Raw genomic sequence first — 25,181 nt, forward strand, 5'->3', positions numbered from 1 at the left:
ACACACTGCCTCACTGGTGAGAACACACACACACACACACTGCCTCACTGGTGAGAACACACACACACACACACTGCCTCACTGGTGAGAACACACACACACACACTGCCTCACTGGTGAGAACACACACACTGCCTCACTGGTGAGAACACACACACACACACTGCCTCACTGGTGAGAACACACACACACACACACACTGCCTCACTGATGAGAACACACACACACACTGCCTCACTGGTGAGAACACACACACACACACACTGCCTCACTGGTGAGAACACACACACACACACACACTGCCTCACTGGTGAGAACACACACACACACACACTGCCTCACTGGTGAGAACACACACACTGCCTCACTGGTGAGAACACACACACACACACACTGCCTCACTGGTGAGAACACACACACACACACACACACTGCCTCACTGGTGAGAACACACACACACACACACACTGCCTCACTGGTGAGAACACACACACACACACACACACTGCCTCACTGATGAGAACACACACACACACACACACACTGCCTCACTGATGAGAACACACACACACACACACTGCCTCACTGGTGAGAACACACACACACACACACTGCCTCACTGGTGAGAACACACACACACACACACACTGCCTCACTGGTGAGAACACACACACACACACACACACTGCCTCACTGGTGAGAACACACACACACACACACACACTGCCTCACTGGTGAGAACACACACACACACACACACACTGCCTCACTGGTGAGAACACACACACACACACACACACTGCCTCACTGGTGAGAACACACACACACACACACACTGCCTCACTGGTGAGAACACAGACACACACACACTGCCTCACTGGTGAGAACACACACACACACACACACTGCCTCACTGGTGAGAACACACACACACACACACACACTGCCTCACTGGTGAGAACACACACACACACACTGCCTCACTGGTGAGAACACACACACACACACACACACTGCCTCACTGGTAAGAACACACACACACACACACACACTGCCTCACTGGTGAGAACACACACACACACACTGCCTCACTGGTGAGAACACACACACACACACACACACACTGCCTCACTGGTGAGAACACACACACACACACACACTGCCTCACTGGCGAGAACACACACACACACTGCCTCACTGGTGAGAACACACACACACACACACTGCCTCACTGATGAGAACACACACACACACACACTGCCTCACTGGTGAGAACACACACACACACACACTGCCTCACTGGTGAGAACACACACACACACACACTGCCTCACTGGTGAGAACACACACACACACACACTGCCTCACTGGTGAGAACACACACACACACACACTGCCTCACTGGTGAGAACACACACACACACACACTGCCTCACTGGTGAGAACACACACACACACACACTGCCTCACTGGTGAGAACACACACACACACACACTGCCTCACTGGTGAGAACACACACACACACTGCCTCACTGGTGAGAACACACACACACTGCCTCACTGGTGAGAACACACACACACTGCCTCACTGGTGAGAACACACACACACTGCCTCACTGGTGAGAACACACACACACTGCCTCACTGGTGAGAACACACACACACTGCCTCACTGGTGAGAACACACACACACACACACTGCCTCACTGGTGAGAACACACACACACACACACACACACACACTGCCTCACTGGTGAGAACACACACACACACTGCCTCACTGGTGAGAACACACACACACACACACACACTGCCTCACTGGTGAGAACACACACACACACACACACACTGCCTCACTGGTGAGAACACACACACACACACACTGCCTCACTGGTGAGAACACACACACACACACTGCCTCACTGGTGAGAACACACACACACACACACTGCCTCACTGGTGAGAACACACACACACACACTGCCTCACTGGTGAGAACACACACACACACACTGCCTCACTGGTGAGAACACACACACACACACTGCCTCACTGGTGAGAACACACACACACACACACACACTGCCTCACTGGTGAGACGTCTCTTTTTTATTCTGTTATTTTAATCTCTTTTTGAAACTCTTTCTCTAAATTCCAAAAACCACTCAAGTCCTTCAACAGGTGACACTATAGCAGAGACTATCACAATAGTAAGTTAACAGAACTCTCTCTACCTTTCTCTTTCTCGCTCTCTCGCTCTCGCTCTCTCTCTCGCTTTCTCTCTCGCTCTCTCTCTCGCTTTCTCTCTCGCTCTCGCTCTCTCTCTCGCTCTCTCTCTCCCCCCCCCAGGTGACTCGTGAGATGCAGGAGCATGAGCAGGACAGTGAGCTGAGGGAGCAGATGTCTGGCTATAAGAGGATGAGGCGGCAGCACCAGAAGCATCTGATGGGTCTGGAGAACAAGCTGAAGGCTGAGATGGATGAGCATCGGCTCCGTCTGGACAAAGAGCTGGAGAGCCAGAGGAACAGCTTCGCCCAGGAGATAGAGAAACTGGTCAAGAGACACCAGGCTGCTATGGAGAAAGATGTACGGAGATAAGAGACACACACACACACAGAGAGATATCTATATCTATATATATATATATATATATATAACGCACACGATTGATGTGTATATAATGGCTTGATGGCTGACTGTTTTGTAGCCATTGCCAGCCATATTTGTGCTCCCCTTTGCCAGCCATATTTGTGCCTTTATCAATGTGTACTTTTGTTTTTTGCCAAGTATATTTTATTACAGTGACCTTAATGCATACGTTTACGCAATCCAGGGTTTATACTGTATACTTCATTAATACACACACACACAAACACACGGAGACAGACCTACACACACAGAGACCGAGAGATAGATCGATACACACACACCACCGTTCAAAAGTTTCGGGTCACTTAGAAATGTCCTAATTTTTTAAAGAAAAGCTAACTTTTTAACATCAAATTGATCAGAAATTCAGTGTAGGCATTGTTAATGTTGTAAATGACTATTGTAGCTGGAAACGGCTGATAAAAAAAAAAAAAGGAATATCTACATAGGCGTAGAGAGGCCCATTATCAGCAACCATCACTCCTGTGTTCCAATGGCACTAGATGTTAGCTAATCCAAGTTTATCATTTTTAAAGGCTAATTGATCATTAGAAAAACCTTTTGCAATTACATAAGCACAGCTGAAACTGTTGTGCTGATTTTAAAGAAGCAATAAAACTTTCCTTCTTTAGACTAGTTGAGTATCTGGAGCATCAGCATTTGTGGGTTCGATTACAGGCTCAAAATGGCCAGAAACAAAATAACTTACTTCTGAAACTCGGCAGTCTATTCTTGGTCTGAGAAAGGAAGGCTATTCTATGCGATAAATTGCCAAGAAACTGAAGATCTCCTACAACGCTGTGTACTACTCCCTTCACAGAACAGCGCAAACTGGCTCTAACCAGAATAGAAAGAGTGGGAGGCCCTGATGCACAACTGAGCAAGAGGACAAGTACATCAGTGTCTAGTTTGAGAAACAGACGCCTAACAAGTCCTCAACTGGCAGCTTAATTAAATAGTACCCGCAAACACTCGTCTCAACATCAACAGTGAAGAGGTAACTCGGGGATGCTGGCCTTCTAGGCAGAGTTGCAAAGAAAAAGCCATATTTAGACTGGCCAATAAAAATAAAAGATTGAGATGGGTAAAGGAACAACGACATTGGACAGAGGAACTCTGCCTAGAAGGCCAGCATCCCAGAGTCTCCTCTTCACTGTTGATGTTGAGACTGGAATGTGTCCCTGAACAAAGGAGGGGTCAAAATCAAAAGTAACAGTCAGTATCTGGTGTGGCCACCAGCTGCATTAAGTACTGCAGTGCGTCTCCTCCTCATGGACTGCACCAGATTTACCAGTTATTGCTGTGAGATGTTACCCCACTCTTCCACCAAGGCACCTGCAAGTTCCCGGACATTTCTGGGGGCAATGGCCCTCACCCTCCAATCAAACAGGTCCCAGACGTGCTCAATGGGTTGGGATCCAGGTTCTTCATTGGCCATGGCAGAACACTGACATTCCTGTCTTGCGGGAAGTCACGCACAGGACAAGCTGGTAGCATTGTCATGTCAGAATGAGCCTGCAAGAAGGGTACCACATGAGGGAGGAGGATGTCTTCCCTGTAACGCACAGCATTGAGATTGCCTGCAATGACAACAAGCTCAGTCCGATGATGATGTGACATACCGCCCCAGACCATGTTGGACTCTCCACCTCCAAATTCGATCCCGCTCCAGAGTACAGGCCTCGGTGTAACGCTCATTCCTTTGACGTTAAACGCGAACCCGACCATCCCCCTGGTGAAACAAAATCACTACTTGTCAGTGAAGAGCACTTTTTGCCAGTCCTGTCTGGTCCAGCGACGGTGGGTTTGTGCCCATTGGCGACGTTGTTGCCGGTGTTGTCTGGTGAGGACCTGCCTTACAAATAGGCCTACAAGCCCTCAGTCCAGCCTCTCTCAGCCTATTGCGGACAGTCTGAGCACTGATGGAGGGATTTTGCGTTCCTGGTGTAACTCGGGCAATTGTTGTTTCCATCCTGTACCTGTCCCGCAGTGTGATGTTCGGATGTACTGATCCTGTGCAGGTGTTGTTACACGTGGTCTGCCACTGTGAGGATGATCAGCTGTCCGTCCTGTCTCCCTGTAGCACTGTCTTAGGCGTCTCACAGTACAGACATACAATTTATGCAATTTATTGCCCTGGCCACATCTGCAGTCCTCATGCTTCCTTGCAGCATGCCTAAGGCACGTTCACGCAGAAGAGCAGGGACCCTGGGCATCTTTCTTTTGGTGTTTTTCAGAGTCAGTAGAAAGGCCTCTTTAGTGTCCTATGTTTTCATAACTGTGACCTTAATTTTCTACCGTCTGTAAGCTGTTAGTGTCTTAAAGACAGTTCCACAGGTGCATGTTCATTCATTGTTTATGGTTCATTGAAGAAGCATGGAAAACAGTGTTTAAACCCTTTACAATGAAGGGTTATTTGTATTTTTACGAATCATATTTGAAAGACAGGGTCCTGAAAAAGGGACGTTTCTTTTTGGTGAGTTTATTTTCTACGTAATAGATTAATAGTGAAGACATCAACTATGAAATAATACACATGGAAACATTTCGTAACCAAAGAAGTGTTAAATAAATCCAAATAGCCACCTTTTGCCTTAAAATATATATATATTTGTATTTTACCAGGTATGCCAGTTGAGAACAAGTTCTCATTTACAACTGCAATCTGGCCAAGATAAAGTGATGCAGTGCGGCAAAAACAACACAGTTACGAACATGTTTGTATCTTAATATTGAACTATTGAATCTAGACTTGTTTTTGTGGCATGTTTAATAGTACCCCATACGGGGGACTTGTTGCCAAAGGGTTAACACAACATGCAAATGTAGAAGATTAGGGAGGGGAAATAATTAACATGATAGATGTGCAAGTCTATATTGTAATGGACCTATATTTTTTTATTTCACCAGGTAAGTTGACTGAACACGTTCTCATTTACAGCAACAACCTGGTGAGAGGGATGAATGAGCCAATTGTAAACTGGGGATTATTAGGTGACCATGATGGTTTGAGGGCCAGATTGGGAATTTAGCCAGGACACTGGGGTTAACACCCCTACGATAAGTGCCATGGGATCTTTAATGACCTCAGTCAGGACACCCGTTTAACGTCCCATCTGAAAGACGGCACCCTACACAGGGCAGTGGCCTGGGGATATTTTTTAGACCAGAGGAAAGAGTGCCTCCTACTGGCCCTCCAACACCACTTCCAGTAGCATCTGGTCTCCCATCCAGGGACTGACCAGAACCAACCCTGCTTAGCTTCAGAAGCAAGCCAGCAGTGGTATGCAGGGTGGTATGCTGCTGGCTTATATACAGTGTCTATACTGTAATGGACCTATATACAGTATCTATATTGTAATGGACCTATATACAGTATCTATATTGTAATGGACTTATATGCAATACCTATATATTTTTACAATTACTGTCCTTTTTCTGGCCTGCAAATTGGTTGATTGAATTTCTAAATCCTGATTTGTCCCTTCAGTCTTCTCTGCTATACTCTCCCCACACAATGAGAACTTCATACATTGCAACTCCTGTTCATGCAGTTTTCTCTCTTTGTGTGTGTGTGTGTGTGTGTGTGCGGGCGCGCAGGCAAAGACATTTAACAACGATGAAAAGAAGTTCCAGCAGCACATTCAGGTCCAACAGAAGAAAGAACTCAGCAGCTTCCTGGAGTCTCAGAAACGAGAGTACAAACTTCGCAAAGAGCAGCTTAAAGAGGTACGCGCGCGCGCGCGCACACACACACACACACACACAGTGCATTCAGAAAGTATTCAGACCCTTTCTCTTTTTCCACATATCTATCAAATCTACACAAAATACTCCATAATGACAGGGCGAAAACAGGTTTTTAGAACTGTTTGCAGAAAATACCTTATTTACGTACAGTTGAAGTCGGAAGTTCGGTTGGAGTCATTAACTCGTTAACTCGTTTTTCAACCATTCCGCAAATTTCTTGTTAACAAACTATAGTTTTGGCAAGTCTGTTAGGACATCTACCTTGTGCATGACACTAGTAATTTTTCCAACAATTGTTTACAAACAGATTAGTTCACTTATAATTCACTAAATCACAATTCCAGTGTGTCAGAAGTTTACATACACTAAGTTGACTGTGCCTTTAAACCACTTGGAAAATTCCAGAAAATGATGTCATGGCTTTAGAAGCTTCTGATATGCTAATTGACATAATTTGAGTCAATTGGAGGTGTACATGTGGATGTATTTCAAGGCCTACCTTCAAACTCAGTGCCTCTTTTCTTGACATCATGAGAAAATCAAAAGAAAGTCCACAGAAGAAAAAATAAATGTGGACCTCCACAAGTCTGGTTCATCCTTGGGAGCAATTTCCAAATGCCTGAAGGTACCACGTTCATCTGTGCAAACAATAGTACGCAAGTATAAACACCATGGGACCACGCAGCCATCATACCGCTCAGGAAGGAGACGTGTTCTGTCTCCTAGAGATGAACGTACTTTGGTGCGAAAAGTGCAAATCAATCCCAGAACAACAGCAAAGGAACTTGTGAAGATGCTGGAGGAAACCGGTAGAAAAGTATCTATATCCACAGTAAAACAAGTCCTATATCGACATAACCTGAAAGGCCGCTCAGCAAGGAAGAAGCCACTGCTCCAAAACCGCCATAAAAAAGCCTGACTACAGTTTGCAACTGCACATGGGGACAAAGATTAGACTTTTTGGAGATATGTCCTCTGGTCTGATGAAACAAAATTAGAACTGTTTGGCCATAATGACCATCATTGTGTTTGGAGGAAAAAGGGGGAGGCCGAAGAACACCATCCCAACCGTGAAGCACAGGGGTGGCAGCATCATGTTGTGGGGGTTCTTTGCTGCAGGAGGGACTGGTGCACTTCACAAAATAGATGGCATCATGAGGGGGAAAATTATGTGGATATATTGAAGTAACATCTCAAGACATCAAACAGGAAGTTAAAGCTTGGTCGCAAATGGGTCTTCCAAATGGACAATGATCCCAAGCATACTTCCAAAGTTGTGGCAAAATGGCTTAAGGCCAACACCGTCAAGGTATTGGAGTGGCCATCACAAAACCCTGACCTCAATCCCATAGAAAATCTGTGGGCAGAACTGAAAAAGCTTGTGCGAGCAAGGAGGCCTACAAACCTGACTCAGTTACACCAGCTCTGTCAGGAGGAATAGGCCAAAATTCACCCAACTAATTGTGGGAAGCTTGTGGAAGGCTACCCGAAACATTTGATCCAAGTTAATCATATTTAAAGACAATGCTACCAAATACTAATTGAGTGTATGTAAACTTCTGACCCACTGGGAATGTGATGAAAGAAATAAAATATGAAATAAATCATTCTCTCTACTATTATTCTGACATTTCACATTCTTAAAATAAAAGTGGTGATCCTAACTGACCTAAGACGGGGAATTGTTACTAGGATTAAATGTTACATTTAAACTCCAGTTTTTCACAATTTGTATTTGGCTAAGGTGTATGTAAGCTTCTGACTTCAACTGTAAGTTTTCAGACCCTTTGCTTTGAGACTTGATGCATCCTGTTTCCATTGATCATCCTTGATGTTTCCACAACTTAAAGTGATTGGACATGATTTGTCTATATATGGTTGTTGACAGTGCATGTCAAAGCAAAAACCAAGCTCAAAGGAATTGTCCGTAGAGCTCCAAGACAGGATTATGTCCAGGCACAGATCTGGGGAAGGGTACCAAAAAATGTCTACAGCATTGAAGGTCCCCAAGATCACAGTGGCCTCCATTATTCTTAAATGGTATAAGTTTGTTACCATCATGACTTTTCCTTTTGCTGGCCGCTCAACCAAACTGAGCTGTCAGGGGAGAAGGGCCTTGGTCAGGGAGGTGACCAAGAACCTGATGGTCACTGACCGAGCTCCAGAGTTCCTCTGTGGAGATGGTTGTCCTTCTGGAAGGTTCTCCCATCTCTGCAGCACTCGACCAATCACGCCTTTATGGGAGAGTGGCCAGACGGGATCCACTCCTCAGTAAAAGGCACATGACAGCCTGCTTGAGGTTTGCCAATAGGCACCTTCATTCTTTGGTCTGATGAAACCAAGATTGAACTCTTTGGCCTGAATGCCAAGCGTCATGTCTGGAGGTAACCTATCACCATCCATACGGTGAAGCATGGTGGTGGCAGCATCATGCTGTGGGGATGCGTTTTAGCGGCAGGGACTGGGAGACTAGTAGAGAGATCCTTGATGAAAACCTGCTCCAGATTGCTCAGGACCTGACTAGGGCGAAGGTTCGCCTTCCGACAGGACAACGACCCTAAGCACACATCCAAGACAGCGCAGGAGAGGCTTTGGGACAAGTCTCTGAATGTCCTTGAGTGGCCCACCCCGAGCCCGGACTTGAACCCGATCGAACATCACTGGAGAGACTTGAAAATAGCTGTGCAGCGTCGCTCCCCATCCAACCTGATAGAGCTTGAGAGGATCTGCAGAGAAGAATGGAAGATACTCCCCAAATACAGGAGTGCCAAGCTTGTAGCGTCATAACTAAGAAGACCCCAGGCTGTAATTGCTGTCAAAGGCACGTCAGCAAAGTAATGAGTATAGGGTCTGAATAATTATGTGAATGTGATATTTCAGTTTTTGCTTTCTCATTTTGCGTGAGATTGTCGATTGATGAAAGAAAAGATTGACATTTAATCAATTTTAGAATTAGGCTGTAATGTAACAAAGTATAAAAGTCAAGCGGTCTGAATACACACACACACACACACACACTCACACACACACACACACACACACACAGGTAACGCTGCTTCGTGGGTGAACAGGGACAGGCACTACTTCGCGCCCCTCGTTCGAGCCCAGTGAGGGACAGGAACAGGGATGGAAGCAACACTGTTACATTGATGCTCCTGACCCGGATCACTCAGTTGGGCTTTGCCCGGCTGCTGGGGTTGCTGCGGAGACCAGGTCAAAGGAGGGTGAGTTTAGCCGATATGGAACGGCTAGCTAGGTAGCTGTTACTGCGTGGTAGACTAGTAGTGTCCATCTTTGCCGTCAACCAATCTAGACCTAGAAGTAGTTCTGAAGGACCATGGCTTCAGTAGCACTCTGGGTAATGGTTCATTTATATTGGAGGGATGCGGGCCAAATTTAAGCACCAGAGCTTATATGTAAATTACAGCTTGGAGAAGTCTAGTCGTGCGTGACCATCCTTCCAAAATCTTGTCTTGACTGTTGGAAGTCTGAGGAATTTCATTATTTGGATTTTGCGATTTGAATGGGAGTGCTGACATTCAATGCTCGCAATTGATTGTCTCTGAGTAGAAATGTGGTTTTCCCTCAGGAGAGGCATTTCCTTTTCCCCATCCCAGACAACCTTTTATTAGCCTGTGTCATATGCTGCCTGTTGCAAATCAGAATCACAAACTGTTAGGAGCTCTACCAGTGTAAATATGTGATTGGTTTGGTAAGTAGCAACTTATTGCAACTAGTTTCTGTCTAGACCCCACCCCTTTTTATCTTCTTCCTGAGGAGAGTTTCACCAGTCTGAGGCTGGGAGAAATAGGACTGCACATCTGATACATTGATATATATATTTAAAACCTTAATTTAACTATACAATATATTTATATATCAACTTAAAAGGATAGTTCACACAAATTACAGAATGACTTCGGTTTCCTTACCCTGTAAGCAGGGTACAGGGTACAAGGTATGTCAGCAATCCAAAACCGAAGCTGTTTTACTCATCCATGTACAAGCTTACAGGGTAAGAATTTTATTTTGTAATTTAGCACTGCTTTTTAGGTGATGGGTTCAGAGGGTCCCTGGTTCAAGCGAACGCACGCACGCACACACACACACACAACGTGGAACAGGACCTGGTACAAGAGATGTGTGCACGCACGCACACACACACACAATGTGGAACAGGACCTGGTACAAGAGATGTGTGTACACACACACACACACACAATGTGGAACAGGATCTGGTACGAGAGGTGTACACACACACACACACTCACTTCTCTCTGTCCTGTAGGAGTTGAGTGAGAACCAGTCAACCCCTAAGAAGGAGAAGCAGGAGTGGCTGTCCAAGCAGAAGGAGAACATCCAGCACTTCCAGGTACAGCACCAGTTACATCAACGCAAATGACTGGTTAGTCGAGGTCATTTGTAGATGTAAGTAGGGGTAAAGTGACTATGCATAGAAAATAAACAGCGAGTAGCAGCAGTGTAAAAACATCACAGCGCTCCATCACAGCGCTCCAGTCGCAAAGAGAATACTCTATGACTTGGGTGACTGGTGTCTTTGACAATTTTTTAGGCCTTCCTCTGACACCGCCTAGTATTTTGGTCCTGGATTGTAGGAAGCTTGTCCCCAGTGATGTACTGGGCCATACGCACTACCCTCTGTAGCGCCTTACGGTCGGATGCTTAGCGGTTGCCATACCGTTTGGGGATGCAAGCGGTCAGGATGCGTTTTGCAGACCGCACCACTCTCTGGAGAGCTCTGCGGTTGTGGGTAGGGATGCAGGATATATCGGTGAACATATCGGAATTGGGCCGATATTAGCTAAAAATGGCAACTCGCATTCACGCCCGGATGTGATACAGCCTGTATCAGGGACTGTAGTGACGCCTCTTGCACTGAGATGCAGTGCATTAGACAGCTGCGTCCGTGTGTGTGTGTGTGTGTAAACTATTTAATTGTACTAGAATGCTTAAAAGGCCGCAAAAATGTATATCGCTATTTTTTATTTTTTTGTCAAAGATAATATTGGTGTCTGCGGTGTATCACCAGTTGTGGGCGATGCAGTTGCCGTTCCAAGGGGTGATACCGCCCGACAGGATGCTCTTGATTGTGCACCTGTAAAAGTTAGTGAGGGTTTTAGGTGACAAGACACATTCTTTCAGCCTCCTGAGGTTGAAGAGGCGGTGTTTCGCCTTATTCACCACACTGTCTGTGTACCATTTCAGTTTGTCGGTGTGTATGTACACAAAGGAACTTTAAACTTTCCACCTTCTCCACTGCTGTCCCGTCGATGTGGATAGGGGGGTGCTCCCTCTGCTGTTTTCTGAAGTCCTCGATCATCTCTTGTTTTGCTGACATTGAGTGAGAGGTTATTTTCATGACACCACACTCCGAGGGCCCTCACCTTCTTCTTGTAGGCTGTCTCGTTGTTGTTATTGGTAATCAAGCCTACCACTGTAGTGTCGTCTGCAAACTTGATGATTGAGTTGGAGGCGCGTGCATGGCCATGTAGTTGTGGGTGAACAGGGAGTACAGGAGGGGGCTGAGATCGCAAACTTGTGGGGCCCCAGTGGTGAGGATCAGTGGAGTGGAGATGTTGTTTCCTACCTTCACCACCTGGAGGCGGCCCATCAGTAAGTCCAGGGCCGAGTTGCACAGGGAGGGGTTCAGACCGGGGGACTCAAGTTTAGTGATGAGCTTGGAGGGTACTATGGTGTTGAATGCTGAGCTGTAGTCAATGTACAGCATTCTTACAAAGGTATTCCTCTTGTCCAGATGGGACAGGGCAGTGTGCAGTGTGATGGCGATTGCATTGTCTGTGGACCTATTAGGGCTGTAAGCAAATTGAAGTGGGTCTAGGATGATAGGTAGGGTGATCTTTGCATAGTCTCTCAAAGTATTTCATGATGACAGAAGTGAGTGCTACGGGGCAATAGTCATTTAGTTCAGTTACCTTAGCTGTCTTGGGAACAGGAACAATGGTGGTCATCTTGAAGCATGTGGGAACAACAGACTGGGATAAGGATTGATTGAATATGTCCGTAAACACACCAGCCAGCTGGTCTGAGCATGGTCTGAGGACGTGGCTGCGGTTGCCGTCTGGGCCGGCAGCCTTGCAAGGGTTAACGCGTTTAAATGTTTTACTTACGTCGGCCACGGAGAACGGGAGCCCACAGTCTTTGGTAGCGGGCAAAGAAGTTGTTGAATTTGTCTGGAAGCAAGACATCGATGTTCGCGACGAGGCTGGTTTTCTTTTTGTAATGCATCGCAGAAGTTAGAGTAGCAGTGGTCGACCGTGTTACTCGCTCATGTACTGCAATCGATATGCTGATAGAATTTAGGTAGCTTTGTTAAAATCCCCAGATATATGGTTTCCAGTTTGCATAAAGTCCAATGAAATTCCTCGTCTTGGTATCCGCTTGCACGGCTATGACAATAACGGAGGAGAGTTCTCTTGGGAGATAATATGGTCGGCATTTGATAGAATTCCTCAATGTCAGGTGAACAAAAGGACTTGAGTTCGTCTATGTTGATACAATTACACCATGAGTTTTTAATCATAGACATACACCCCCGCCCTTCTTCTTACCGGAGAGATGTTTATTTGTGTCGGCGCGATGCACTTGAAAGTCCCGTTTACTGTACTGACTCCGACAGCATGTCCCAAGCTTGCCATGTTTCCGTGAAAGAGTATGTTACAATCCCGGATATCTCTTTGGAAAGCAACTCTTGCTCTAATTTTATCAACTTTGTTAGCAATATGACTGGACATTAACGAGTAATATACTCTGAAGTGGTGGGTGGTGTGTGCACATCCGAAGCCTCACTAGAAGACCGCTCCGGCACGCTCTCCTCCGGTGGCGTTGTTTTGAGTCGGCCTCTGGAATTAGTTGGAATTCCCTGGGAGGTGCAGACAAAGGATCCGCTTTGGGAAAGTCGTATTCCTGGTGGTAGTGCTGGTTGTTCTGGTAAGTTGACGTCTCTCTGATATACAATAGTTTTTCCCGGCTGTATGTAGTAACACTTAAGGTTTTCTGGGCTAACAATGTGAGAAATAATACATGAAGAACAAAAAATACTGCAGTTTCCTAAAGGACTGGAAGCGGAGCTGCCGTCTCTACTTTTTCCACCGTTGGTTTGCGGTGGTAAATAGAAGGATTTGAATAATATAGATGATTTCTCTCTTGGTAGATAAACTGTATACCACACTATCATGAGGTATTCTACCTCAGGCGAGCAATACCTCAAGACTTCTGCTATTGTTGTACTCTCTTCCTGTATCTGTCTATAAATGTATGGTATTTTTTTTGTATTATTAATTGGATGTATGTGAAGTACTTTGTACTGCGTTTTTATGGTACAAAATGTACTATATAAGATATTATACAATACATACCAGAGCAGACGCTTTTACCCAAAGCAACTTAGTCATTCCTGAGCGGGAATCGAATCCACAACCCTTGGCGTTGCAAGATCCATTACCAACTGAGCCACACTGTTAAGTAAAGTTTGATGTAATTTGTCAGGCTGAGGAGGAAGCCAACTTGTTGAGGAGACAGCGGCAGTACCTGGAGCTGGAGTGTCGACGTTTCAAACGCAGGATACTCATCGCCAGGCACAACGTGGAGCAGGACCTGGCACGAGAGGTACACAACACGCAAACACATATCATTCCTATTCACCTCCAAAGGACATGACAGGTTATCGCTCAACACATGGAGCTGTCTTGTGTGAACATTCCTCTCCTTTCTCAATTCATTTATTTTTCATTATCTTTCATGCTCTCTTAACACCCTCTCTACCTCTCCTCCATTTCCGTTTCAACCCTTCTCTCCTCCTCCTCTCCCCTCCCTCCATCCCCTTACCACTTTTCATTCACGCTCTCCTTTCTTCCTGTCCTCTATCTCTTTCAACCCCTCTCTCCTCCTGCCTCCAACTCTCTCCCTCCTCTCCCCTTCACCCTCCCCCCACATAGCGAGGCAGGTAACCTAACAGTTAGTGTTGGACCAGTAACCGAAAGGTCGCTAGTTCGAATCCCCGAGCAGTCCAGGGGAAAAATCTGCACTCCAGAGTCGCCAGGCTGACCCCTGGCCATGACTCCACTCCCCAAGGGTGTCTCGGGGAGTTGGGATATGCAAAAAAAAAACATTTCCATTTAAAACATGTAAAAAAAACACAACTGTACAAATGTGAAACACTAAATTATTATTATATTACTTGTCATTCAATCTCTCTTCTTCTCCCTGTCTCAGGAGTTGAATAAGCGTCAGACCCAGAAGGACTTGGAACATGCCATGCTGCTCAGACATCACGAGTCGATGCAGGAGCTGGAGTTCAGACATCTGGGAACCATCCAGAAGATGAGGGCGGAGCTTATCAGGACACAGCACCAGACAGAACTGACCAATCAGCTGGAGTACAACAAGAGGAGGGAGAGAGAGCTGAGACGCAAACATGTCATGGAGGTTCGACAGCAGCCCAAGAGTTTAAAGGTCAGGAACACACAGACACTGGCACACACACACACACACACACCTACACCTATTTTACGGTCCCCCACTCCCTCCCCCAGTCTAAAGAGCTGCAGATTAAGAAGCAGTTCCAGGACACGTGTAAGATCCAGACACGGCAGTACAAGGCCCTGAGGAACCACCTGTTGGAGAGCACTCCCAAGGCCGACCACAAGGCAGTGCTCAAGAGGCTGAAGGAGGAGCAGACCAGGAAACTGGCCATCCTGGCCGAGCAGTATGACCACTCTATCAACAACATGCTGTCCACACAGGCTGTGAGTACCACATGCACACACACACTGTTGTCTCTCTAAACAGGTATCAAACACAGGCAAATTAAAATCTACTTTTTGGGAAGACTTACTAAAAATATGTTCACTCCCTAGTTCTAACCCCAAGGGGCTACTGTTTGTGGTAGGGCTGCATAATTAATCAAATTCACGTCAAAATTGCAATATTGACATGTACAATCCATATGGCAAGTGATCCATATTGCATGGAATTTTTTAAATGCTGCTCAGCTGCGTGCTATATCAATTTGTTTTAATTTTTTATAGTTGACTGTTTTTGTAGTGTCTTTCCCACTCCTCTTGCGACTGCTTTCCCACAGACACCAAGCCCCGCCCCCTGTCAATCAAGCAGCGCTGTTTATCCTCCTCGCTGTTAGATGCAGTTCTCTTGGTGTTCTGTTCGGTAAAATGATTGTTCCAGACAAGAACGATGCTGGTTTCCACTTTGCTTCGTCATTCTATTTCCCTCCAAGTGTTTGATCTACTTTGCAAGTAAAAACAAATGTACATTTTTTTTGGGGGGACCCATATCCTGCTGCCCTAGTTTGTAGCATATTGCTAAAACTATCCAATGATTTCAGATCTATTTACTACTGGTCTCCACCTTTTTGTTTTGTCCCCATGCCCTCTGTCCACCCTTCTCCTTCCCCAGCTGCGATTGGACGAGGCCCAGGAAGGGGAGTGTCAGGTGCTGAGGATGCAGCTGCAGCAGGAGTTGGAGCTGCTGAACGCCTACCAGAGTAAGATCAAGATGCAGACAGAAGCCCAGCACGACAGAGAGAGGAAGGATCTGGAGCAGAGAGTGTCGCTCCGCAGGGCTCTTCTGGAACACAAGGTAGGGACGAGGTGTGTGTGTGTGTGTGTGTGTGTGTGTGTGTGTGTGTGTGTGTGATTTAGTAGGTGTTGGCATCACTGTGTGTTTCTGATGGTCTCTCGTCCCCATCTCTCTCTCTGTTTGTGTGTGTCTCCAGATTGAGGAGGAGATGCTGTCTCTGCAGAACGAGCGTGTGGAGCGTATCAGGTCCCTGTTGGAGCGCCAGGCCAGAGAGATAGAGGCCTTTGACTCAGAGTCCATGAGACTAGGCTTCAGCAACATGGTCCTGTCTAACCTGCAGGGCTCTGGCTCAGACACACAGGGCAGCCCAGGGGGTTGGGGAGGAGGGGGGTCCGGACTGTCTCATGGTCACAGCCACCACCAGGGGGGGACCAGCTCCCAGCAGCCGTGGGGTCACCCTATGCTCGCTGGGGGTCCCCCTCCCTGGAGCCTGCATCAGCCCTCTGGGGGAGGGAGTCAGAGGGGGAGTGTGGGAGGGGTGGTGGGGGGGGCCAGGAACAGCCCCCAGGCTATGAGGAGGGCGTCGACGTCAGGAGGGGGGCGGAGCGAACAGGCTATGAGCATGAGCGCCAGCATCACCTCTCAGATCTCCAACGGATCACACCTGTCATACACCTAGACACACACACATCTAGACACACACACACACACACACACACACACACACATCTAGACACACACACACACACACACACACACACATCTAGACACACACACACACACACACACACACACACACACATCTAGACACACACACACACACACACATCTAGACACACACACACACACACATCTAGACACACACACACACACACACACACACACACACACACACACACATCTAGACACACACACACACACATCTAGACACACACACACACACACATCTAGACACACACACACACACATCTAGACACACACACACACACATCTAGACACACACACACACACACACACACACATCTAGACACACACACACACACACACACACATATAGACACACACACACATCTAGACACACACACACACACACACACACATCTAGACACACACACACATCTAGACACACACACACACACACACACACACACATCTAGACACACACACACACACACACACACACACATCTAGACACACACACACACACACACACACATCTAGACACACACACACACACACACACACACATCTAGACACACCTAGACACACACACACACACACACACACACCTAGACACACCTAGACACACACACACCTAGACACACACATCTGTCATCAAATCAAATTTATGTATATAGCCCTTCGTACATCAGCTGATATCTCAAAGTGCTGTACAGAAACCCAGCCTAAAACCCCAAACAGCAAGCAATGCAGATGTAGAAGCACGGTGGCTAGGAAAAACACCCTAGAAAGTCCAAAACCTAGGAAGAAACCTAGAGAGGAACCAGGCTATGAGGGGTGGCCAGTCCTCTTCTGGCTGTGCCAGGTGGAGATTATAACAGAACATGGCCAAGATGTTCAAATGTTCATAAATGATCAGCATGGTCAAATAATAATAATAATAATAATCACATTCATACACCTAGACACACACACACCTAGACACACACATCTGTCATACACCTAGACACACACACACCTAGACACACACATCTGTCATACACCTAGACACACACACACCTAGACACACACATCTGTCATACACGTAGACACACACACACATATCTGTCATACACCTAGACACACACACACACACCTAGACACACACATCTGTCATACACCTAGACACACACACCAAGACACACACATCTGTCATACACCTAGACACACACATCTGTCATACACCTAGACACACACACACACCTAGACACACACATCTGTCATACACCTAGACACGCACATCTGTCATACACCTAGACACACACATCTGTCATACACCTAGACACACACACACCTAGACACACACATCTGTCATACACCTAGACACACACACACCTAGACACACACATCTGCCATACACCTAGACACACACACACACCTAGACACACACATCTGTCATACACGTAGACACACACACACACACCTAGACACACACATCTGTCATACACGTAGACACACACACACACACCTAGACACACACATCTGTCATACACGTAGACACACACACACACACCTAGACACACACATCTGTCATACACGTAGACACACACACACACCTAGACACACACATCTGTCATACACCTAGACACACACACCTAGACACACATCTGTCATACACCTAGACACACACACACACCTAGACACACACATCTGTCATACACGTAGACACACACACACACACCTAGACACACACATCTGTCATACACGTAGACACCCACACCTAGACACACATCTGTCATACACGTAGACACACACACACACCTAGACACACACATCTGTCATACACCAAGACACACACATCTGTCATACACCTAGACACACACACACCAAGACACACACATCTGTCACACACCAAGACACACACATCTGTCACACACCTAGACACACATCTGTCATACACCTAGACACACACACACACACACACACCTAGACACACACATCTGTCATGCACCTAGACACACACACCAAGACAGCGTTTAGAGGGTTGGGTCAGTAACCGAAAGGTCTCTAGTTTAAATCCCCAAGCCGACAAGTTGGTGGGGGGGGTCTGTCGACGGCACTTAACCCCAATTGCTTTCAGTCGCCGTTCGTAATGGCTGACCCTAGCCGTGACCCCACTCTCCGAGGGCGTCTCAGGGAGAGTTGGGATATGCAAAAAACACATTTACATTTCACACACGTGTAACACTGGTACGTGTGACAGGACTGATATAAACAGACACCAAATTAGGATTATTAGCTGAAGACACTCTGCACATATACATACCGCTGTCTGATGAAAACCTTGTCATTTTATCCCAAAACATTTGTATTGAATGCAGTAACTCCCCTCAATATAGACTGAATATTTCCTGACTCTACGACTAAGAACATATGTTTATAATAGCTCCTGAAGTTTGGTAATTATATGTTTGTTAAAAATATAACCTTTTTTTTTTTTTTCATTTCCTGAAGAGTCTGTTTTGGAGATGGGCCTACAGGGTTCTCATCAGAAAGCTATGATACACACGTGTGTGTGTGTGTGTGTATACACACACATCTGAGAGTCACAAACACCCACAGCTGGAGTGTAAACACACACTTATCCAAACACGCTTGTCATACACCTGACCAAACACGCGTGTGCACACACGCACACACACACACGCAGGCCCAACTCATACATTGTCACACAGCCATACATATACAGGTATCATACACAGTGGATACAGCACACTAGGCTGGGAGTCATAGGGGAAACCAATATCTCTTACTGCATGTGTTTATGGATGTGGGTACGTAAACCCGCAAGGCACTGTGGCCCCTCATGATGAGTTGTGTTGTTTTTACCCCGTTAAAGTTGCCCGTCCTTGGTATCGACTGACAGGAGACTGTGCTAGAACCTACTGTAGCTGTGCCATAGTCTAATCAAATCAAATCAAATGTATTTTATATAGCCCTTCGTACATCAGCTGATATCTCAAAGTGCTGTACAGAAACCCAGCCTAAAACCCCAAACAGCAAGCAATGCACGTGTAGAAGCACGGTGGCTAGGAAAAACTCCCTAGAGTTTAATAGTGGCAAACCACGTCTGCTCATGTCATGCTGTTTGACGTAGACACACACACACACACACACTTACGTCTGCTCATGTCATGCTGTTTGACGTAGACATCCACACACACACACTTACGTCTGCTCATGTCATGCTGTTTGACGTAGACATCCACACACACACACTTACGTCTGCTCATGTCATGCTGTTTGACGTAGACATCCACACACACACACACACACTTACGTCTGCTCATGTCATGCTGTTTGACGTAGACACACACACACTTAGTCACTTTTTATTTATATTTTTTTAAGCACTTTACATTTGTCAATCCTTTACTTGCTTTAGTCTTTATGCAGCATGTCACGAACCTGAAACGTCAGGATGCTTATAAGCTGGTTCAGACCGTGACGGGCACATTGAACAGGGAGTTGTTCCCTATGCTAGTTTGGAACATCGCAGAAAACTTCTCTTGGGTTTTAATCGGTCACGTCCCTGTCAGTCTCTGGTCTGGACGGCCATTTTGATCCAATGACAACAGCACTTTGCCGTGATCATGTGACTTCACAGGGATGCTGGCACTTACTGTACAAACAGACGTAAACACACACTTTCCATGAAAGTGGATCTCACATGATCCATATTCACCATTTCTTTCTCTTACCTTTTCTCGCTCTCCTTCACCTTTTTATCTCCATCCCTCAAATACCCCCCCCCCCCTGACCCTCCCACCTATGGGGCATGGTGTATGTGAACAGAGTGATACGAGAGGGTGGCGTTATAGAACTGGTACAGGAAGTTGAGGTCAAGTCATAGAGGGATTTAAGGGAAGATGGGTGGAAGTGAGGATCTGAGGGTTACTGAATAAGAACTGTGGGGTATACACTACAGTATGCCATACAGACTTTAGTACAGAACAGTACAGGTGTAGTACACTACAGTATGCCATACAGACTTTAGTACAGAACAGTACAGGTGTAGTACACTACAGTATGCCATACAGACTTTAGTACAGAACAGTACAGGTGTAGTACACTACATCATGCCATACAGACTATAGTACAGTACAGGTGTAGTACACTACAGTATGCCATACAGACTTTAGTACAGAACAGTACAGGTGTAGTACACTACAGTATGCCATACAGACTATAGTACAGAACAGTACAGGTGTAGTACACTACATCATGCCATACAGACTATAGTACAGTACAGTACAGGTGTTGGTTTATGACTGCTGAATGTCCTTTTGGGTGGGTGGTGATGCTGCTGTTGCTCCTGCACCGCCCCCTGTCGTTACCCACCGACCCCCTCCTCAAATAGACAGACAGACCCCTCTCTCTATATATATATATATATATATATATAAGGTGGGGGGAGGTGTGGTAAAAGAATATATATATATATAAATAGTTGATTTAACAGCAATTTCATGTGGGATGTATTGGAAATAATGTGTTAATATTGTACATTTTTAGAATTGAAAAAAAAACGACATTTAAAAACAAATCCAAGTTGAGACCAATTAACTGCTTGTAATTGTGAAGACACAAATCTCTGTGATAACTGACATGGTCTTTAACAATGCTTTGAAACAAGGAAATGAATGGAAAAAACATGATCAACAACACCTTGTACATACACACACACACACACAGTGTGGTCCTGGAGTAGTGTTATCAGATTCCGTTGGGGTTCTATCGAGTTCCGTTGGATCCCATTAGATTCCGTTGGGGTTCTATCGAGTTCCGTTGGATCCCATTAGATTCCGTTGGGGTTCTATCGAGTTCCGTTGGATCCCATTAGATTCCGTTGGGGTTCTATCGAGTTCCGTTGGATCCCATTAGATTCCGTTTGATTCTATTTTCTCTACTTGTTCAGACTCGCTGCTGACCTGTGAACTATTCTCCATCTTCTCTTGGCCACTCATTCTTTCTGCAAAGAACCTTCAGGTCTCTCCCCAAACTGAGGAGGATGTGCTGTACTCTTCCTTTTAATGGTTTGAATTTGCTGTTCGGGTTTTTATTTCTCTTATCGAGAGAAATGGTTGGTTTTTATCTACATCGATTGATGTAATTCAGTTGGTCAGATTATGATGACATCTAGATTATACTCTGAATGGTCAGATTAAAATAAGAGATCCACTCTGGTTCATCCTTGGAGAGACGGGATCTCTACGGTCTGATCAGTAGAGTTACTGGAACCATTCCCACGTCTGTATTAAACTGGATAGGTTGTGCAAAAAAAGATGAATGTCTTACATAAAAGAATATATACAATTATAGAAAAAGTGATTTTAAAAATGTTTAAAAGAAATTGAGAAAGAATGTTTTAGGAGACAAATGTAATATTTTGTTTGTAATGACTTATTTTGTTTGGCAGAGGGCTACTGAACAAAGATTCCACTGTAATAAAGTCCTTTTAGTTCTTCTGTGTCCTGTCAGTCTAGTGGGGGGTTTCATCGTGAGTGTGCACACTGCTTATTTAGAAACTTTAGCAAGAGTATGGAAACATGCACACAATAATACGATTATTGTGAATATTCTGATTTTTAAACGTTTACATGCTTTGCAAGAATATCGATTTCCCAAATAATCCTGTTTCCATGGACACTTCTGAAATCAGGCTACCTGATGGGACTTCTGAAATCAGGCTACCTGATGGGGCTTCTGAAATCAGGCTACCTGATGGGACTTTGATAAACGCAGAAAATCGGCAGTTGAAATAAACTTGTATTTTTGGGAAGCCTATTTTATATAATAATAATCATTTGAAAGATTGCTCAGAAAACCATGTTTTAACCAGTGTATGCTTAAGATCAGCAGAGTAAGGTGTTTTACATGACAATCAGTTTAATATTGAGTTATTAGTGTGCGTACTCAATGACAGTAGACAAATATACATCCTTATCTTTAATCAAAGAAGATATAAACCAAACACGTGACCATGAACAAACCGTAGATATTGGTTACTAACAATGACAGGAAAGAGTCCCTAGTGGGCTAAGCCGATAGGACGGTTTGGTGGACAAAGGGAAAGGTGTGGGACTGAGAAAGAGCGGGAAAGACCAATGGATTCATTACACACAGTCTGTAGTTATATACATTGAAATGCTAATCCTTCACACATATACGGCTGCTCATTCGAGAATGATTGCAAGTATATACCTACACCCGTATGTCATTGTCTTTTGGAATCCGGTCCGTCTGCTGGAGAGTTGATCAGTCTCTGGTTATGTTTCCCCGAAGATCAAAGTATTTAGTGGTTAGAATGGATACTTCAGAGTACTGTTCAGAAATGTTCTCGTAGAATAGATGTTTTGGCGGTTGTCTGTATTCTCGTCCTCTTGGTTTACGTCATTTCTAGCTGCAGACTAGTAATTTGTGTCTAAGATTTGCTCTTATTCTGTAGGGATCGATCGTCTCAGATGAACCATTTCCAGCCGTGTAGCCAACGCTCCACGTGGAATAGTCTTGTCCTTTGGCAGAGTTGTAGTTTCAACCACTTTGCACACCAGCGTTACCCGGCATGTTTTGGTCTCAGTAATTCAACCATTTGCAACCTCGGCTCACGCTGGCGTTTGCTTAGTCTGGGGTGAATTTCATCAGGAGTGGGTTTTATGCGTTCCAGTAGAAAACGCCAATGTAATTTCTATGCTCACGTGGGCGTAGCCACTGACTAGTTAAATCCATACTCTCATTTTAGAAGGTTAACATCACATTACATCTTTTCACAAATAGTTTCATGTTTAATCACATACGTTGCACAATATTTAGATGTAAACCTGACAGCTGGGAAATTTGCACTTTTTAAGATATACCGTTTTGTGTGTTTCCTGTCTTTCATGAGGTCAAATGAAACACACTCAACATAACTGTCCCTTAAGTGTCCACGGACCATTCCCACACTCTCAAAAGTAGACATACTGTTTAATTCTCCCATTTTGGCGATTTAGGAGTTTGGCCAAGTGAAGTCCCTTGTTCTCTCAAATCAAATTTTATTGGTCACATACACATGGTTAGCAGATGTTAATGCGAGTGTAGCGAAATGCTTGTGCTTCTAGTTCCGACCATGCAGTAATATCTAACAAGTAATCTAACAATTTCACAAAAACGACCTTATATACACAAATGTAAAGGAATGAATAAGAATATGTACATATAAATATATATGAGAGATGGCCGTGCGGCATAGGCAAGATGCAGTAGATGGTATAGAGTACAGTATATACATATGAGTGAGAAATGTAGGGAATGTAAACTATATAAAGTGGCATTGTTTAAAGTGACTAGTGATGCATTACATCCAATTTTTTATTATTAAAGTGGCTAGAGATTTGAGACAGTATATTGGCAGCAGCCACTCAATGTTAGTGATGGCCTTGAGATAGAAGCTGTTTTTCAGTCTCTCGGTCCCAGCTTTGATGCAACTGTACTGACCTCGCCTTCTGGATGATAGCGGGGTGAACAGCAGTGGCTCGGGTGGTTGTTGTCCTTGATGATCATTTTGGCCTTCCTGTGACATCGGGTGGTGTAGGTGTCTTGGAGGGCATGTAGTTTGCCCCCGTGATGCATTGTGCAGACCTCACTACCCCCTGGAGAGCCTTGCGGTTGTGGGCGGAGCAGTTGCCGTACCAGGCGGTGATACAGCCCAACAGGATGCTCTCGATTATGCATCTTTAAAAGTTTGAGTGTTTTTGGTGACGACCCAAATTTCTTCAGCCTCTTGAGGTTGTTGCGCCTCTTCAAAATACTGCAAGTCTGTGCTCTCTCTGCATGACCACGGGGAGAGAGTCTCTGCCAGGAATTTACGACCTGAGACACTAAAACCTGGGTTTAGGAGAGCGTGAGAGAGCGGGGGAAGCCACAATCTACACCCAGAAAGAGCCACATCATGACAGTGGGTTGCGACTCAAAAGACACCTCAATTGGTAGTCACCAAGCTAAAAAGTTTGAGAACACCTGACCTAGAGGGTTTCAACCTAAGGGGCACGTTGTTGCTTTAAGGCTAGATACAAGTGGTACATTTACCAAGGAAGACTTGACTCTGATGCACATGGAAATGACTTTGGTTTGTCTCTATGACATTCAAAAGCTGGACTTTGTTTGGGGAAGTAATCTTCTACAATGTGTGATTCTGTCGCTATCAATTGATCCATTAATTTACAGTTGAAGTTGGAAGTTTACAATACACCTTAGCCAAATACATTTAAACTTAGTTTTTCACAATTCCTGACAGTAAAAATGTCCTGTCTTAGGTCAGTTAGGATCACCACTTTATTTTAAGAACGTAACATGTCAGAATAATACTAGAGAGAATTATTTATTTCAGATTTTATTTATTTCATCACATTCCCAGTGGGTCAGAAGTTTACATACACTCAATTAGTATTTGGTAGCATTGTCTTCAAATTGTTTAACTTGGGTCAAATGTTTCAGGTAGCCTTCC

At 45.2% G+C, this 25,181-nt stretch overlaps 1 protein-coding gene and 3 long non-coding RNA genes across 9 annotated transcripts in view; 2 read left to right on the plus strand and 2 right to left on the minus strand.

The window, feature by feature from the left end:
• LOC110510234 (serine/threonine-protein kinase TAO1-B) overlaps positions 1–16,802 on the plus strand; it is a 49,151-nt gene extending 32,349 nt beyond the window's left edge. For 3 of the 4 annotated variants that reach the window (XM_036967348.2, XM_036967349.2, XM_090226481.1), the window contains 8 exons: positions 2,351–2,587; positions 6,251–6,379; positions 10,689–10,772; positions 13,928–14,047; positions 14,654–14,893; positions 14,974–15,186; positions 15,854–16,036; positions 16,173–16,802. In XM_036967348.2, coding sequence (XP_036823243.1) covers positions 2,351–2,587; positions 6,251–6,379; positions 10,689–10,772; positions 13,928–14,047; positions 14,654–14,893; positions 14,974–15,186; positions 15,854–16,036; positions 16,173–16,655 — 1,689 coding nt within the window. In that variant the 3' untranslated portion in view covers positions 16,656–16,802. Of the gene's footprint in view, positions 1–2,350; positions 2,588–6,250; positions 6,380–9,471; positions 9,625–10,688; positions 10,773–13,927; positions 14,048–14,653; positions 14,894–14,973; positions 15,187–15,853; positions 16,037–16,172 lie in introns of all 4 variants that reach the window. The other variant, XM_090226482.1, reaches the window with a different exon arrangement.
• A 692-nt stretch (positions 16,803–17,494) lies between these two features.
• Positions 17,495–17,831, minus strand: LOC149970341 (uncharacterized). Of its 3 annotated transcripts, XR_016493193.1 has the most exons (3): positions 17,791–17,831; positions 17,676–17,730; positions 17,495–17,618 (listed from the first exon to the last, which is right to left on the minus strand). It is a non-coding gene; the product is annotated as an uncharacterized LOC149970341 (long non-coding RNA). The 3 variants fall into 3 exon arrangements; XR_016493194.1 differs by lacking the exon at positions 17,495–17,618 and having other exon boundaries at positions 17,664–17,716; XR_016493192.1 differs by lacking the exon at positions 17,495–17,618 and having other exon boundaries at positions 17,664–17,730.
• Positions 17,832–18,149: 318 nt separating this feature from the next.
• LOC149970342 (uncharacterized) lies at positions 18,150–18,416 on the minus strand. Its single transcript, XR_016493191.1, has 2 exons — positions 18,331–18,416; positions 18,150–18,291 (listed from the first exon to the last, which is right to left on the minus strand). It is a non-coding gene; the product is annotated as an uncharacterized LOC149970342 (long non-coding RNA).
• LOC118945268 (uncharacterized) lies at positions 18,410–22,159 on the plus strand. The gene is made up of 2 exons (XR_016493190.1): positions 18,410–20,903; positions 20,954–22,159. It is a non-coding gene; the product is annotated as an uncharacterized LOC118945268 (long non-coding RNA).
• The last annotated feature ends 3,022 nt before the right edge of the window (positions 22,160–25,181 follow it).

The sequence above is a fragment of the Oncorhynchus mykiss genome, chromosome 29 (assembly GCF_057628025.1).
Source record: "Oncorhynchus mykiss isolate SJ-2025 chromosome 29, ASM5762802v1, whole genome shotgun sequence".
In the NCBI taxonomy this organism is placed as follows: domain Eukaryota; kingdom Metazoa; phylum Chordata; class Actinopteri; order Salmoniformes; family Salmonidae; genus Oncorhynchus; species Oncorhynchus mykiss.